Here is a 14,941-nt window from a genome sequence, read left to right on the forward strand (position 1 = left end):
GCAGTAAATTCGTAACTCTCACACTTGGAGACTCATAGGAAAAAAAAAAGTAACTAGTAATTCTGAAATCTTAAGATGATAAATCTTCTCTGATGCCCTGCATAGATCTTACATGACAACCTGGAACAAACTCATTCTGCTGGCTCACATTGGTTTAAAAACAATGAAATGGAAACTGTCCCAGCAGACTTTGTGCCAGATCAGATATCTTCTGTCCTGCCACAGACACTGTAATGTTGGCATAAACATTCTATCATGTGTTCTAGCCAGTTTGACAGAATTGCAGCAGTGAGCTCATGCTTGATCGAGATGAAAATTTCTACCACAAACTGATCCAGCACTGAACAGAATTGTTATTAATGAATATTCTATGATTCTAATATCGAACCATGGTTTGAGTAAGGCTGAAATGCATGAAAAATTCTAAGTGTTTTGGCAAGCATGAGAGTGGAGAACGCTTAACTTTCCTTTTGCAAAATACATTCTAAGTCCAAGACAATATCAGGGCTGAAGTGCTCAATCTGTTATAAATAAATCTCTAGGCACAGCCAAGACACTTACCCCCCCTGTTCTTTTCCCAGGGCTGGTATATGTTAGGTGAATTATAGACTAAAAATCTTGCTTTCAGGACAAAGAAAACTGTGCTCCCCGAGGCTCTCCTGAGGAGTGCTTCAAAGCAACTCACCTTGCAGGACTGGAGTTCCTTTGACTCTGAAGGAGAACAAGCAGTTACGTGACCTTCCAGTGCAAGACTATGACTTCACATTGACTTATTCGAAGTTATAAATAAAGAACAATTTCATAAGGCTAGAGAAGATAATGTGCTAAGTGCTGAAAATTATTTGCAATGGTAAGGACTACCTAAGCAAAGCTATAATTCATCAAAAGAAAGGTAAATCTACCAAGATACAGTAAAGGTAGATGGTGCTGCTATACACTACGTAGTAGCCAAGTCCCCTGCTTCCAGATAAACTTCTGCATTTTAATAGTAAACCGAACAAATATAAAACAATATCATTTTCTTCAAAGACTAGCAAAGAGGTAATGTCAAATTTATTCCGTAAATGTTGTATAACAAAATAAACACAAAATTCAGCTTCGACCCCCTCCCCCCCCCCAATTAGAAGTTTCAGCAGAACATAACAGAAAGAGAGGAAATCTTTCCCCTCGCTGGAACCCCAATAAAAAAAGGGAGATGCAAAATATAGAGGATTTGTGGGAGTACGAACATGTGAAACGAGATTAATTTCTTTAAAATATGTTCTACTAGCATCTAAGCTGAGCAGCACAAAGAATGAGATTTCTTTCTAACCTACAAACATTGCTCTCAGTAAAAATCTTTTTCCCTTGATGATCTAAGAATTGAGTTATTTAACAAATAGTAATCACACATTCTTAAAAAGAGAGATCTTCTACATGGATACCATTTCCATTTTTAACACAGAAAAACAAGGCAAGAACAGTGAGCAACTTGCCCAAAGACACACAAGAAACTGAACTGTTTCTCAAAGCACAAATCAACCATTAACCCATTGCCCTTTGGGGTTATATCTGAATTTGAACACCTAGAAAAGTAGAATAACTACATTCTATGGCTCCATGGAATTAAAAATGCAGATGCAATTACAAACCTCTATTTTGTCTGTTTTGGCATCTCCCCAGTATATTTTGCTTTCTGCATAATCCAGTGCAAGTCCATTTGGCCAGCCAAGCGAGGTATTCACCAGCACAATTCTGTCTGAGCCGTCTAGTGCTGCCCTCTCAATCTTTGGCATTTCTCCCCAGTCGGTCCAGTACATGTACCTGCAAAGGAAACAAAATCCTAAGAACTCTTAATTGATCCAAACTTTCAATATTCATAGAATCACAGAATGGTTTGGTTTGGAAGAGGCCTTACAGCTCATCTAGTTCCAGCCTCCTGCCATGGGCAGGAACACCTTCCACTAGATCAGGTTGCTCAAGGCCCCGTCCAACCTGGCCTTGAACACTGCCAGGGATGGGTCAGCCACAGCTTCTCTGGGCAACCTGTACTACTGCCTCACCACCCTCATAGAGAACATTTTTTTCCTACTATCTAATCTAAATCTTCCCTCTTTCAGTTTAAAGCCATTCCCTCTTGTCCTATCTGTACACACCCTTGTAAAAAACCCCTCTCCAGTATTCTTGTAGGCCCTTTTAGGTATAGGAAGGCTGCTCTAAGGTCTCCCCATATCCTATTCACATAGCTTCTTCTGAACTGCTGTTGCCTGAAACCACACTGCACATGGAAAAGTACATTTCAAACCAAATATATTTTCTTAACTAAGTAAGGATGCCCTAACCATTCAAAAAGCATAGGCATATAAACACACCGTCCCTTTACACCAAAATCCCATATCAGCCTGCCCAGCGAGATAGCATAAACAGCGTTATTAGCTAGAATAAACAGATCCATTTAAGCCACAAAAATTTTTTTAAATGGGAGAATAAACACCAAAGATGACTACACAGGTGGTCAAAATAGAGCAGCAGTCCCTGTGCCTCAGAGCATTGAAATACCAGCATTTTCATTTTGAAGGCCCAGAAATCTATCACGGCATTCCATTATCTGCATACAGACAGACAGAGGTATCTTCTTTACGTGACATATAGAAAAAATGCTCACGAAAAGCTCCTCACCCAACCATGGGATCCAGCACAATAGCTCGGGGTTCTTCCAAGTCTTCTGATATCAAGATTTTTCTCATGGTCCCATTAAGCCTTGTAACTTCTATACGGTCTGTGCCAGTATCAGTCCAATACAGATTTCGGGCAACCCAGTCCACCGCAATGCCATCAGGATGTGCAATCTGTGCTGTGACAATAAACTGACTACCTGACCCATCAATGAATGAGCGGCGTATGGCCCTAACTTCATCATCAGTCCAATAGATGTATCCTTCTAGAGGATCAAAGTCAATGGCAATGGCATGGCGGATATCCTCCAGTGGCAAAACAATGTCTGTAAAATCTGGAGTGTCTAAGGAAATTCGTCTCAGATCTGTCCGGCGCGCTAGAAGCAGCAGTTCAGTGGCACCTACATGAACAAGGCAAAAACACAATCATCTTACAAACACTGTGAAGTAAGCCTGCAAATAGTGAACTTGATTTTAGTACAAGCTAGTCTAGCTGCCTTGATTTCACAGGACCTAATCAAACTGATGGGTACTAGAAAAGAAGTCCACTCAAAGGCTTCAAATGTGAGGTTGTTCTTCTGCAGAACAAGTCAGATGTGTTTACAGAGAAAATTCAGTGGTCATTTCCGTGACCAAAATGTATTATGCTGGACATGTTTTCTATCCCTGTCATTCCCTCTAAAGGTACTGAAATGGATACACAGTGACTCTGCTGCTATTTTATGCAAATCAACAGATGGCCTGCAGCCTCTTACATGAAAAATTAATTAGATAAATAATTTACTGACTGTTTGCTGTTGTTGATATACGGGACAATCATGACAAACAAGGTGCATGTTTCAACAACACGCTTAGAAGTGGGGAAAAATGTAACACACAACCCCAGAAGTAAATCTCCTTTGAGAAAGGAGGCATCAGATTTGGGAACTGAAAACTGCCCAGTGACCATGCAAAGCAGGAGAGCTGTCAGCTTCTCCCATATTCATTGTGAACAAGCTCATTGAAGACATGAAGATAAATGACAGTGTGTCTCATAAAGTCATACTGAGGTGGAGCATACAAAAGCCTTGCTGGCTTTTAGATCAAAGGTCAGAATCACAATAAATAACTAAGATCAGCCTGCACTGCAGAAGATGTTTTCACATAGGGCAACACAAGCTGTTTAATGGTACACGTGCTGGTCACCTGATCAATACTCATTGTCTGTTCTAATTCATTCTCATTTCAATTTCTATTCTATGTCACTGGATTTCTATGTAATGAAGGATGAACCACCACCACACCCCATTCCAATTAAACTGGCTTATCAGTTTGGAGTCTCAGGGAGATAAGAGCAGCTCAAGCCTCAGGGAAGTCTGAGCTAAGGTAAAAAATGTGTGCATCCCAAATGCAGGGAAAGTGTGTTGCAACGGCTGCCCTCAAACAGTGTGGGCAAAGGGTTTCGCAGGGACTGATGTAGGTGTGAGGACAAAAGTGGGGGGAGGCAAGGGTGGGGAAGGTTTAGGAAAATAAATACATCAACATTGCAGTGAAAAAGAGCAATTGCCAAGCCACCTGCTGTCCATGCCTTGATTTTACAGAGATAGAAATAAGGGCTAGAAGGCTGAAAGAGCAAGAACTAAAGCAAATAGGTTGCTGATGAAGAAAGAATTTTGGCGTCTGATGCCAAATTTCTTTTTAAAACAGTCAGTAATTGCTGTTGGTGCTACATGAAACCTCACTGCATGCCAAACTCTGGAGAGACACCAAAGCAGCCATTGCTTCATTTACAGCAAGTTTAACACATTAAAAACATCTAAGACACTTTCACACTGCTGCAAGAAACAGCACCTTTCAGCAACTGAAGTTGACAATATTATTACAAGTGCTCCTGACTGGTAGTCCACAAGGGATTAAAATCAGCTTTGGGATCCTTTGTCCTACAACACCTTGTGTTCAGAAACACATGCACACACTACCCAATTGTTCTTCTAATGAATAACCCTTATGCATTAATTAATATCAGGAAGGGGGAACCTGTAATTACATGTCTACGCATCCTTCAAAATAACGTAAAGCATATGACATAGTAAATGGAAAACAGGCACATTAGTAAGACTGTTTTCATAATTCCAGAAGCAACTAATCTTGTCACAGTCTATATATACATCTGTATTTGTTACTACTAAGCATATCAAACAATTCAGCATCAAGATACAAGCATTATGGTCATAGAACGCATTAGCACATAACTAATCCGAACAATTTAGGTTCAAGTAAGAAAGAAAACCCTGTTACTTTCTTTCTTACCAACTTCATGACCATTTTATCCAACCTACCTTTTAAACAAAACTATGAAAATCATATAAAAAAACCAAACAGTAATACCTTTTTAGCGTTCTCGAGTAAAAGTAAGGTTGAACAAGTGCACTAACCTCAGATTTCTAAACAGTTAGAAAGCTATATGTAGTCTACCACATACAGAAAAAGTGCAAGGCATAATTTAAAAATTATTTGTGTGCTCTAGCTGAAGCCAACAGTCATTTTGAAGAACCAATGCCAGATCTCCAGAAAGACCTGCCTGAGTATAACCACGCCTTTGCTGAAACTCACCCTTAAAATTGATCAATTGACCTTCCAATTCTTCTCAAAGATGACTCATTTTGACAGCTTCAGTATCCTGCTTTCGTGTTGCAACACTGTTCTTCAGTCAAATAACCCACTGGGTCTAAGCTTTAATTGAGCTTTGGGAAACGGCTGGCTTTCAGCTAACCCACGTTGTGCTCTGGATCCCTGAGCTAAGAATTTCATGGTCTGTTATCTTGGGGCTTGACTAACATTCCAGCCCCCAATCAAACACCCTCCCACACCCCTCCAATCAAGCAGTAAAAAGTTTAAAGCTTACGTTAGAGTTATTACCCACCCACTTGCAAACCCACACCCCAGCTTGCTTAGCTAGATCACCAGTCATTCTGTTCAGGGAAAAGAAACCGAGTGAGTACTAGAGCAGCATCTCACTCAAGGTAGGTTGAGGGAAAGATTACTCTGAATGCCTTCAGGCTTGTCCTGACAATAGCAAAAATAGCAAATGCAAGAACTGGGCACGTTTATGGATTGATCTCATTACCACCTTCGTAACAGTCAAGGAAAAATGGTGGTCTCAGAACTAAAACAATTTATTCTTGTGGCAAACACCAACCATACAAAGTTTATGTGGCTAGGCACTGATCACCATTCAGTTAGACTGCTCAAGGTACTCAGGGTTACCAGGATGTAACAGAGCCAATCAATTTTTTCACTTGTATTCCAAAGACCAGTTACGACGCAAAAGGTAAAATGTGACAGCAAGGTCTTCAGACTTTCTCACTCTGCCTCTCCAGAAAAACCCTGCCTCTAATGATGAGCATGATGGAGAACATCCTGAGCATGGAATCATACTTGAAAAAATGGAATGAAGAGGCAGGAAAAGACAATGCAAGTTGTGTGCCAGCTTTTTTTTATTTTCAATATACCAGCACTTACTGGGAGACTGGAATGAGCCATGGACATACAAAACACCTCAATGATTTCAAAAGGTGCATCGAGACTGCAACCAAAGCTCTGACCTCACCAGGCATATGCAGACCTGAGGGAGTTTTTCCTCTATACATCTCGAACTGCACATACAAGGATGAAGTGGCCTAGACAAACACACAGGAGACTTGGAGCAGAGTTTACAGCCCACGCTGCAGTCTTCTCTCTCACTACTGGTGAGCTCTACTGCACCCAACACGAGCATGTCTGTAGTCACACGTGCATCTCAAATACAGTGCTGGGTTTGAGGGCACAGACCACTAGGTATGCTGGGGTGTGTGCTCACAGCCTTCAAACCATGGTGTACAAAGTTCCCACGCAAATACTTGCAGGCAGAGTAAGCATACCACTGTCCCATATTTAAAGTCAGGTCCTTCCACCTCCCCTTTGTGCTGGTCTCCCAAACAATCCTAAGCGATTTTAGCAATCCATAATTTATTTTAAAAGCCAACCCTCCCAAACTATTCAAATTGGGAACCAAGCTCAAGATTCTTTTTAGCAGTGCCTCAAGCCATGGGGTATTCAGGCTAGTTAGCAATTTTTCTAAAATCAAGTCCTTTACTTAAGATGTCTAAATATGGACATAAAAGCTTTACTCCAGACTCTTCTTCTTGAGAGCTTTAGCCTACTTTTATTAAGCACTTTGAAAGCTGGGATTACAAGCTCACGGCTGGTGCATTACATTAGTGCTGGAACTAATACTTTGCTCAAGAAGTCACTATTATAAAATCAAAATAATTTAAATCTATGTGCCACTGGAAGTCAAGGGAAGGGGGAGAAAAGGAGAAACAGAGCAAGCATGCAAATACATGCAACAGCATAGCTTTAAAGTCCAGTGTCTAATGCCCTGCTAACCTTCACATTAATTACATCTTCTCAATGATATACAGGCCTCAGTCATTTGTAAGTTATTGAACTTTAAAGCCATTAGTGGTTGCTCAGGCTAGTACAGCTACATATACACACACCCAGGAATTCATACATAAGAAATGCTAGACCTAGGATGTGTATAATGCATTCTCTGTATCTGAGAGATCAAGATTATTTATACATCCTCAATAGATTTACCACACATTTGACTAAAATATTTCTTTCCTAAATGTCTTTCCTCAATTGTAAAGTCATTATTGTCAGAGAGCCCCTGATACTACAACAGAAACAAGATTTTTTCATTTAGGCAAGCTCAACCTTAAAATTTGCCTTAGAAGACAAAGAAGTATCCGAAATCATGTACTTTTTTCTTCCCTTCAAAATAAATGAAAGAATTTGGATGTTAAATTAGCATCTTGATCTGTGCAGTCAAATCAGGATTCTGGCTATTCCTGACAAAGCAAATTACCCACTGGGGAGCCCTAAATTGCAAAAGGAAGTGCAAATTTCTGATTACTGCCTTCAGGCCTAGCAGGGAAATAGGATGTGAGCATCCACAGGCGAAATGGACTCCTTTCCTGGAAGAGAACTTAATGGCCAAATCAAGGCTGAAATCAAAGTCTCAAGGAGTGCTTTTTCTACATGAGGAAACTCGCCTCTCCTTGCTCAGCTGAAGTCACCACCGGTTTTCTCAGTAGAAACCATACACCTGTACTGGTAGCAAGTGCAGGAAATAGGCAAAATTCACTACAGGCAAAGACAGAAGCTGAGCACATGGACAGAGGTCTTCAAGCATCAGTAAGAATGTAACTCCAATGATGAACTTGTAAGACAAACTTAAATTTTCTTGTAAAATGAATTATCCAACAGGTCATTTAAATGTAGCACTGCCAAACTTAGAAGAACAGTCCTATGATACTGAAAAGGAGAAACCCCAGTATGTCCTGCAGAGAGGATGATAAATTACCAACAATATGACAACAGTAGGTAAAAGCTGTCTGGTAGAAATGCCTGGGTGCTCAGACAGGACTCTTCTTTTGGTACATTCTTAACTAAGGAATAGCTGGCCACAAAACCTGCTTATTCTGCCTCTCTCTTCTGAGGATCAGGGATTTACAAACTTTCACCTAGCAGTGGGGGAACCTAAGAGCTTGCTACAAGCCCATGTCTCAGTTATTAGCTGTTTTGTTTTGTAAGAGGAATAGATATTAAGACATGAACAACCAGCCAGCATTATCTGTTATGAGCAAAACAGCTAATTTTATTCCAAGTTATTACCCTTTCCTGAAATACCATGGAGAAGTGTTTCTAAATGGGGGATATTATATTCATAGCTCTCACAAGACATGGTAACGCTCCTCTAAGGTGCAATGAAAAAAACCCTACAAAAATGGAGAAACTAACACTGGGAGAAAGGGGAGGGAGGAAAAGATTTCCTATAAACCAAGATAATCCAAAAATGCTAGGTTGTCATGGAAACTGCTCAGGGAGGGTCAGCCAGCCTCACCTTTGGCTGCAAGGATCATCTGTCAATGCCAAAGCACTGCAAACACCACAAACATGCACTCAAAATTCACCCATCAAAATCTTTCCAGTCCAGGCCAGTGCTCTCAAAAGCGCAGCACGAAATGAAGTTCCCTCCTCAAAGAGGCTCCTTTCAGCATGAAACAAAGCAGTTCAGGAATCAGTCTGATTTTAGTGCACTGATGATTTTAGTGCACTGAACATTTTCACCTTTCTTCACCTGTAAGTCATCCCTCCCTTCTTCCCTACCTACAGTCATGTACATGTTCTAATCGCAAATGGAGATTTAATCGCTCAGTGTTTCAGGGTTTTGGCACAATAGACATATACTGAGAAGATCCAAGGTGAAAATGTTCAGTTCTCAGGGTTCAGCTCTACTTTCACAGCAGAGATAGTAAAAGGCAAGTACAAAGGGAAAAAACCAGCCTAGAGAAACCTGAACCAACCCCTCCACCCCGCACACCTGAAAAAGAGAAAATAAAACTTACTTCCCCAGGGTCACTGAGCAGCCTAAGAAAGGAAGGCAACACACAAACACATACAGATTTACATCTCAAAATCTAGTCTGTAGCGAGTCTGACTCTGTTTAACTGCCATGCTCTCCTCACTTCCCCAGATCAGTAATTGCAGCCTTCAGAAGAAAGCCCACTGAATTTCTGCCTTGAATAGCTCTGGAAGGTTGTACGTCACTTGCAAAAGCCCTAAACCTAGCACAGGCACCTCTCTTCAGTGAGAGATGTGAAAAACTAGCCAGAAATAGTTCATTATTTTGGGGTAAGGTCAGCTCTACATGCTGAACATAAAGCTCCCTCATGCTCCCCCCAAAAGTCAGCTCTGCACAGCATCCAAGTAAGATCTGATGTACAGTTCAAGCAGGTTGTTTCACTCAGGTTATGTGCTAACTCGCTTCTTAGTCCAAGAAGCAGTGGTATGCAACACTCACTGAGCTAAATAAACACAGACTCCATTTTCTTCCCGCCTTCCCACCCGTCTGTCTTCTCAAAAGGGAAGGTCAGAGTGTTTTGGAAAGACACAATAGCAGAATGGTGGTTAAAATCATAACATCATATTGACAAGCATAAGATAAATGTTGCATAAAGTTCTTTGCGCACAGACAGGCAACATGCTGTAACCAATTTGCATTGGTTAACAAAATTTCTCATAAAATGGCAACTATATTTTGTGAGCCAAATGTACTTTATGGCAGACTGGGAACATACAATATGACTTCTTGTGTTCAGGGAGTGGGAGAAAAGAGCAATAGTTACGAATTCTGAGACGTAAGGAATGGCTGAAAAAGTGAACTGATTTGGAATATCTCTACATGGTAAGTTAAAGTCCTTTTAATAAGACGGGTTTTTGTTTGGTTTTTTTTCAGGGTTTTTTTAATGCCATTCCTCTACTTGCACTTGGCAATTTACTTTGATACCTTGAAAGGTGCCATTTGGCACTTCAGCACAGGGCTGTTAACCTGTGTGGTAGCTTGCTTCTGATACGGGGCTGAACTTGAGCAGTGAAGCAGGCACTTCTGTGATACAATGACCTGTTCTTTAGAACACAGCATGTGGGGAGCAAAAGGATACAGTCCCTGAATAAAAAAAAAGTATAAAGTCCTTGGCCCTTTTCCTATCAACAGTAAGTCAAAGGGAAGCAATTTCCCGCTCTTGATCTCTCCAGGGCTCATTCCAACTGTTGTCCTTAGTCCTTCAGCCTCTGCTGCCTTACTGTTCTACCTCTGCTTGGCAAGTGACCAAACCTTCACCACTCCCCGTCCCCCAGATGGACTTTCTGTGCAGCTCTGCTTTTGGAAATATGCCTGTATTGGGTAACAACTGCTTTAGGTACCTACTGCCAGAAAGAACTTTACCTGTGTGTGCCAAGTATTTTTTAAAAAGCACGTGAATTTGTGTCACATTCTGACTAAATATGACCAACCCACAGCAGTATTGTCAAAGTTTGTTCCTTGTACTGGCAGAAAAACTTCTTGTGCATGTACTGGTAAATTCTTAAAAACGATCCTGCAAGGCTAAATTGGGAGCTGCTTTTGAGTTTGTCACATAAAAGCAGCAATTTATTTTAACAAGGTTCACAGAGACACAAATAACCACACAAAAATAATCAGCAGAGAGCATGAAATAGCATGAAATTGAAGAAATCACTGAACAGGAGCTGACAAGCCCAGAAGAATTTTTAAATTATAAACCCACAATTTAACAAAAATTTCTATATAACTTTATTTAGCCTATTTACAGTAAGTTCTACTGCATCCTTCTGTTTCTTTCTCCATTTGCCCTTGTCACTGAGAGACAATCTGCACAAAAGATGGTTATTTATGAGCAAGCTGATTATCTCCCAGTGTCCTGTCAACGTACTACAGCAACCACAGTGTCACTAGACCAATACTTACAGAACACAACGATTTAAAATCATATACATTATCCCGCAATGAGACACTAAAACCAGTTTTGGGTGACTGCTTGCTGCCCTGACATCTTAAGTTTTAAGGCTGAATGAATTTCAACACTTCTATAAACATGCCATTCTTTTCAGTCTTCTATACAGATGCAGGTGCCTAACTTTATGCAAGTGAACTGAAAGAGATTCCAGGTGTACATGTATATAGTAAACAGACAACAGACCTTAAACCAAAAAAAAAACCCCAACAATTGTGTTTATTGTACAATCCTATTAACCAAATACTAATTCATAAACAAGAATGTTAGATTCATTTGAGAGACAACAGAAGGAGGTATGTATCATTTTCTCTAAGAAAAGAGAACAACAGAGCCTCCCCCAAAACTGGCAGGGAATTAATGACAGACACAGAACTGCAACCAACATTTTGTAACTGGAGGTAGCTATGAGGCTCTTTTTTTAAAAGTAGAGGGCATTTTTAAATCACTTTTACCTGTACCACAAAAGCACACGATTTCACAAGTTGCCACCCCTAATGTGCATTATATAGTGAAGCTGGAAGAACCCCTTTCCCTCCAGAAACTACTTTGTGCTTAATCTAAAAGGATTTTTAAAAACAAAGCCTACCATCTTTGCAGGTCTTTCCATTCTCAAGAAGTTTCACACCAGTGGGACATGCACACTGATAAGAGGGCTTGGTAGGAGACATCAAACACAAGTGGGAGCAGCCACCATTATTAATTCCACATGGGTTTGTAGCTGTTAAACATAAATCACACAGATTAATGCTTCTGATAACGAATGACCTCATCTCATGTGTTAAGACACATACGGCATTTGAGTGGTAGAATCAGTGGCAGCAACAGAGATTAAAGAAGGAAATGATAAACACAGAATAAGTTAAAATTAACTCCAAGTGCTGAGTAGTGGGGTATTTATGGTACCAAAATGCACGGATGGTCAGTGTTTCCTTTCTTGGGGAAATAGCATTTAGCTCTAAACATGAGCCTGACTTTAGCTTTGTGCTTCTCATCTTCACTAACAATTCAGCATGTCTGTGCTGAATGTACAGCATTGTATATATAAAAACAAAATGCAAATACAGTAAATTAACACAATGGTTAAGACAGTGGTTATTACACAGAGCTAGTCTTGCTTAATATCATCTGCCAAATTAACACTAGTTTCCATTCAGGAACTACTACTTGTTAAAAATAAAAATACCATGTTGCCTAAAGTTATGGCACATGAAACAGAAAAAGGAATACGACAACAGGATAGCAGGCAGAAAAAAGCAAGAGATGGGGTTTTGCACTTAAAAACAACAATGTAGAGAATATTTGGTTTCTCTCTGGGTCTTTTCCCAATCTCTGCATTGGAAAAATTGCATCATGATGCGGGTGAAGCCACCCACCGCCGTACAGAAAGCCTAATTAAGATTTTTGCAAGTCAGTTCCAACTTGCAGTTAAAAAAAGAAAGCAAGACAGCTTACCATTTGGCTGTCTCTTTTGGCTGAAAGCATGGATATCCATGGGAGAGAAGATGTTGGAATGTATTTCACGCAGGTCCTCCCCGGAGTACTTGCTGCAGGCCAAGATCGAATGTGTGTTCCAGTCAGTCCAGTACAACGTGTCCCCAAACAGCGTCAAAGCAAAAGGATGTGGAAGGGAGCCTTTAACCACTGCTTGCCTAAGAGAGTACAGGGAAGAAAATGAATGATCAAACATAGTTCATGCTATAGGTTTGCTTGAACACAGATTTGTGAAAAGAAGCTTTACAGTCTAAGTACTGTTGATCAAAACTGTCCATGTATTTATGGGGAACAAAACAGTGTACCTACTTAGGGGAATGACATGGAGAACAATACAGGAGTCCTATTTCCAGGCTGCCTATTGATGCTGCAATGGCCAAGAGATACCAGCTGAAATCCTTACTGAAGTCTGCGGCTATTTTTCAGCACCCCTTTAACACTCAATACCTGTGGGACTCTCTGTCACCATGTGCAAGCGGGGAGAATGCCAGCTGATTTTATGCAAGCCTGACTGCTGCCTGCTGATACACAATGTCCATTATATTCACCCTCAGCAGATTTCAAACTGGGACAGCATTTGGTAAATTAGCAGTCCATCCATCTCTTCCAGTTTCACTCTTTTGAACCACCAGAAGAACACGCTAATGGCAAACAGTTTCACCATAAAGAAAACCTTAAAGTTACTTTTCAAGATTCATTATTATGATAATTATTAAGCTATTGTTTTTATTATAAGCAGTGACATTAAACAGACTTCTACTGATCTTCTGCCATGGTAATGGTATCATTTCTGAGCAAACTGGGTCACTGCCTGTCTCCAGGTTCATAAACAAAATTAAAGAGTATACCCATATATTTTATGTATATATACAAACACATGCTCATTAGCCATCACAAAACTGCAACACAAACATTACTGAAGACAGTTTTTCCAGGTTCTTGTGATGTAGAAACTAATTATCTGTATCCAGGTTCCTCAGAGCTGGAATTAAGTAGCTCAATACTTCTGGTTATTTTATTCACAATCACAGAAAAACTTCAGGTGGAGAGGACCATGGAGGTCATCTGGACCAACACCCTGTTCAAAGCAGGGCCACACAAGTACCATTTACACAAGCACTTCTTCCCACATCCTTTCTTCTTAACTGCATGGGTGCACATGAGTTCCCATGTACATAAGCTCCCATGGAATAGTGGAGATCACCATCCTTCTCCCAGACTGAAAGCATGAAGGACTGACACACAGCTCTACTACTCCTTCAATATAGGGTATACCATGAACACCAGCCTGTTTTATTTTTGCAGGGAAGAGAGTCATTAGCTATATATTTACTGAGAAAACACCCCCACACTGTATGCATCACTTCTGGAAAGAAGTTGGCAACTGAAGTGGTTTAGTAGAGGACAAAAGTACTCTTTATTTTCCAAATATTTTCTGTTAAAATATAACAGAAGTGCATATTAAAGCAAGAAACTTGAAGGTGCCTTCTGCCAATGATTCCAAGTACAAAGAGACTGCAGTCATTACTGCTCTTTCACCTTAGCTTCTGGAAAAAGATGTATTATCTTTAAAGCTTCTACTTTTTTCTCCTCCTAAGAAACACACATATACATTCCCTTACTTGTCATTCTAGTGTTCCAATTCTGCACCAAACAATTTTTTATTTCTTGGCATTTTGCACTCAAAAGTAGGACACACTATCTTTTCTTTCTTATCTCTGTCTGGAGTCAGGTATATATTTGCTTCTAATGAAATGCACCAACTAAGCATCTTACAAAAGACTATTGTAATATAATTTACAGCTTAAACCTACCAGCCAAAAAGAGAACTCAGAATGACACAACACACTCCCCCACCAAGGATAAAGACATTCTAATTCTGTAAACCATTTTTCTACCAACCCCACCCCCAAACCCTAAATGCCTTCAGATTTGAATAATTTTAGTTTAGAGCAGGCTTGGAGACTATCTAAAGTCTTTATGACAAATTTATGACGTTTGTCACATGGGACAGAAGCAATGTAAGTCCAAAGCTCTCACTCTAACCAAACCTGCAGCAAAGACAGCATTCCCATGCACAAGAAAAGCCACATTTTTAATGAAGCATTCTGACTATCTTGCCATTTACTTTTTTAAAAAAATCCAGCAAAACAGAGGAATTTTAAATGTGATTAGTACCCACCATTCCTAGTGGGAATAAATCTTTGCGTACAATAGATGCTGCTACACATGCCTAACTTTCAGACAACCATCTATTCATGTGACAATGCATAAAGTGAACTATGACCCTTATTTAAACCAGCCCTTATCTGGAGAGATACAGAAGCACCGCATTCGACCACAGCATCAGCCACAGCCTTGAAGCAATTATTCTTAAACTCGTATCATTTCTCT

At 40.2% G+C, this 14,941-nt stretch overlaps 1 protein-coding gene across 2 annotated transcripts in view; it reads right to left on the reverse strand.

Moving 5' to 3' along the window:
* LRP6 (LDL receptor related protein 6) overlaps positions 1 to 14,941 on the reverse strand; it is a 122,799-nt gene that overhangs the window by 46,499 nt on the left and 61,359 nt on the right. For both annotated transcript variants that reach the window (XM_080635028.1, XM_080635027.1), the window contains exons 4-7: positions 12,509 to 12,705; positions 11,643 to 11,774; positions 2,659 to 3,055; positions 1,632 to 1,803 (exon numbers count right to left, since the gene is read on the reverse strand). In XM_080635028.1, the coding sequence (XP_080491154.1) occupies positions 1,632 to 1,803; positions 2,659 to 3,055; positions 11,643 to 11,774; positions 12,509 to 12,705 (898 nt within the window). The remainder of the gene's footprint in view (positions 1 to 1,631; positions 1,804 to 2,658; positions 3,056 to 11,642; positions 11,775 to 12,508; positions 12,706 to 14,941) is intronic.

The sequence above is a fragment of the Psittacula echo genome (assembly GCF_963264785.1).
Source record: "Psittacula echo genome assembly, chromosome: 1".
In the NCBI taxonomy this organism is placed as follows: domain Eukaryota; kingdom Metazoa; phylum Chordata; class Aves; order Psittaciformes; family Psittacidae; genus Psittacula; species Psittacula echo.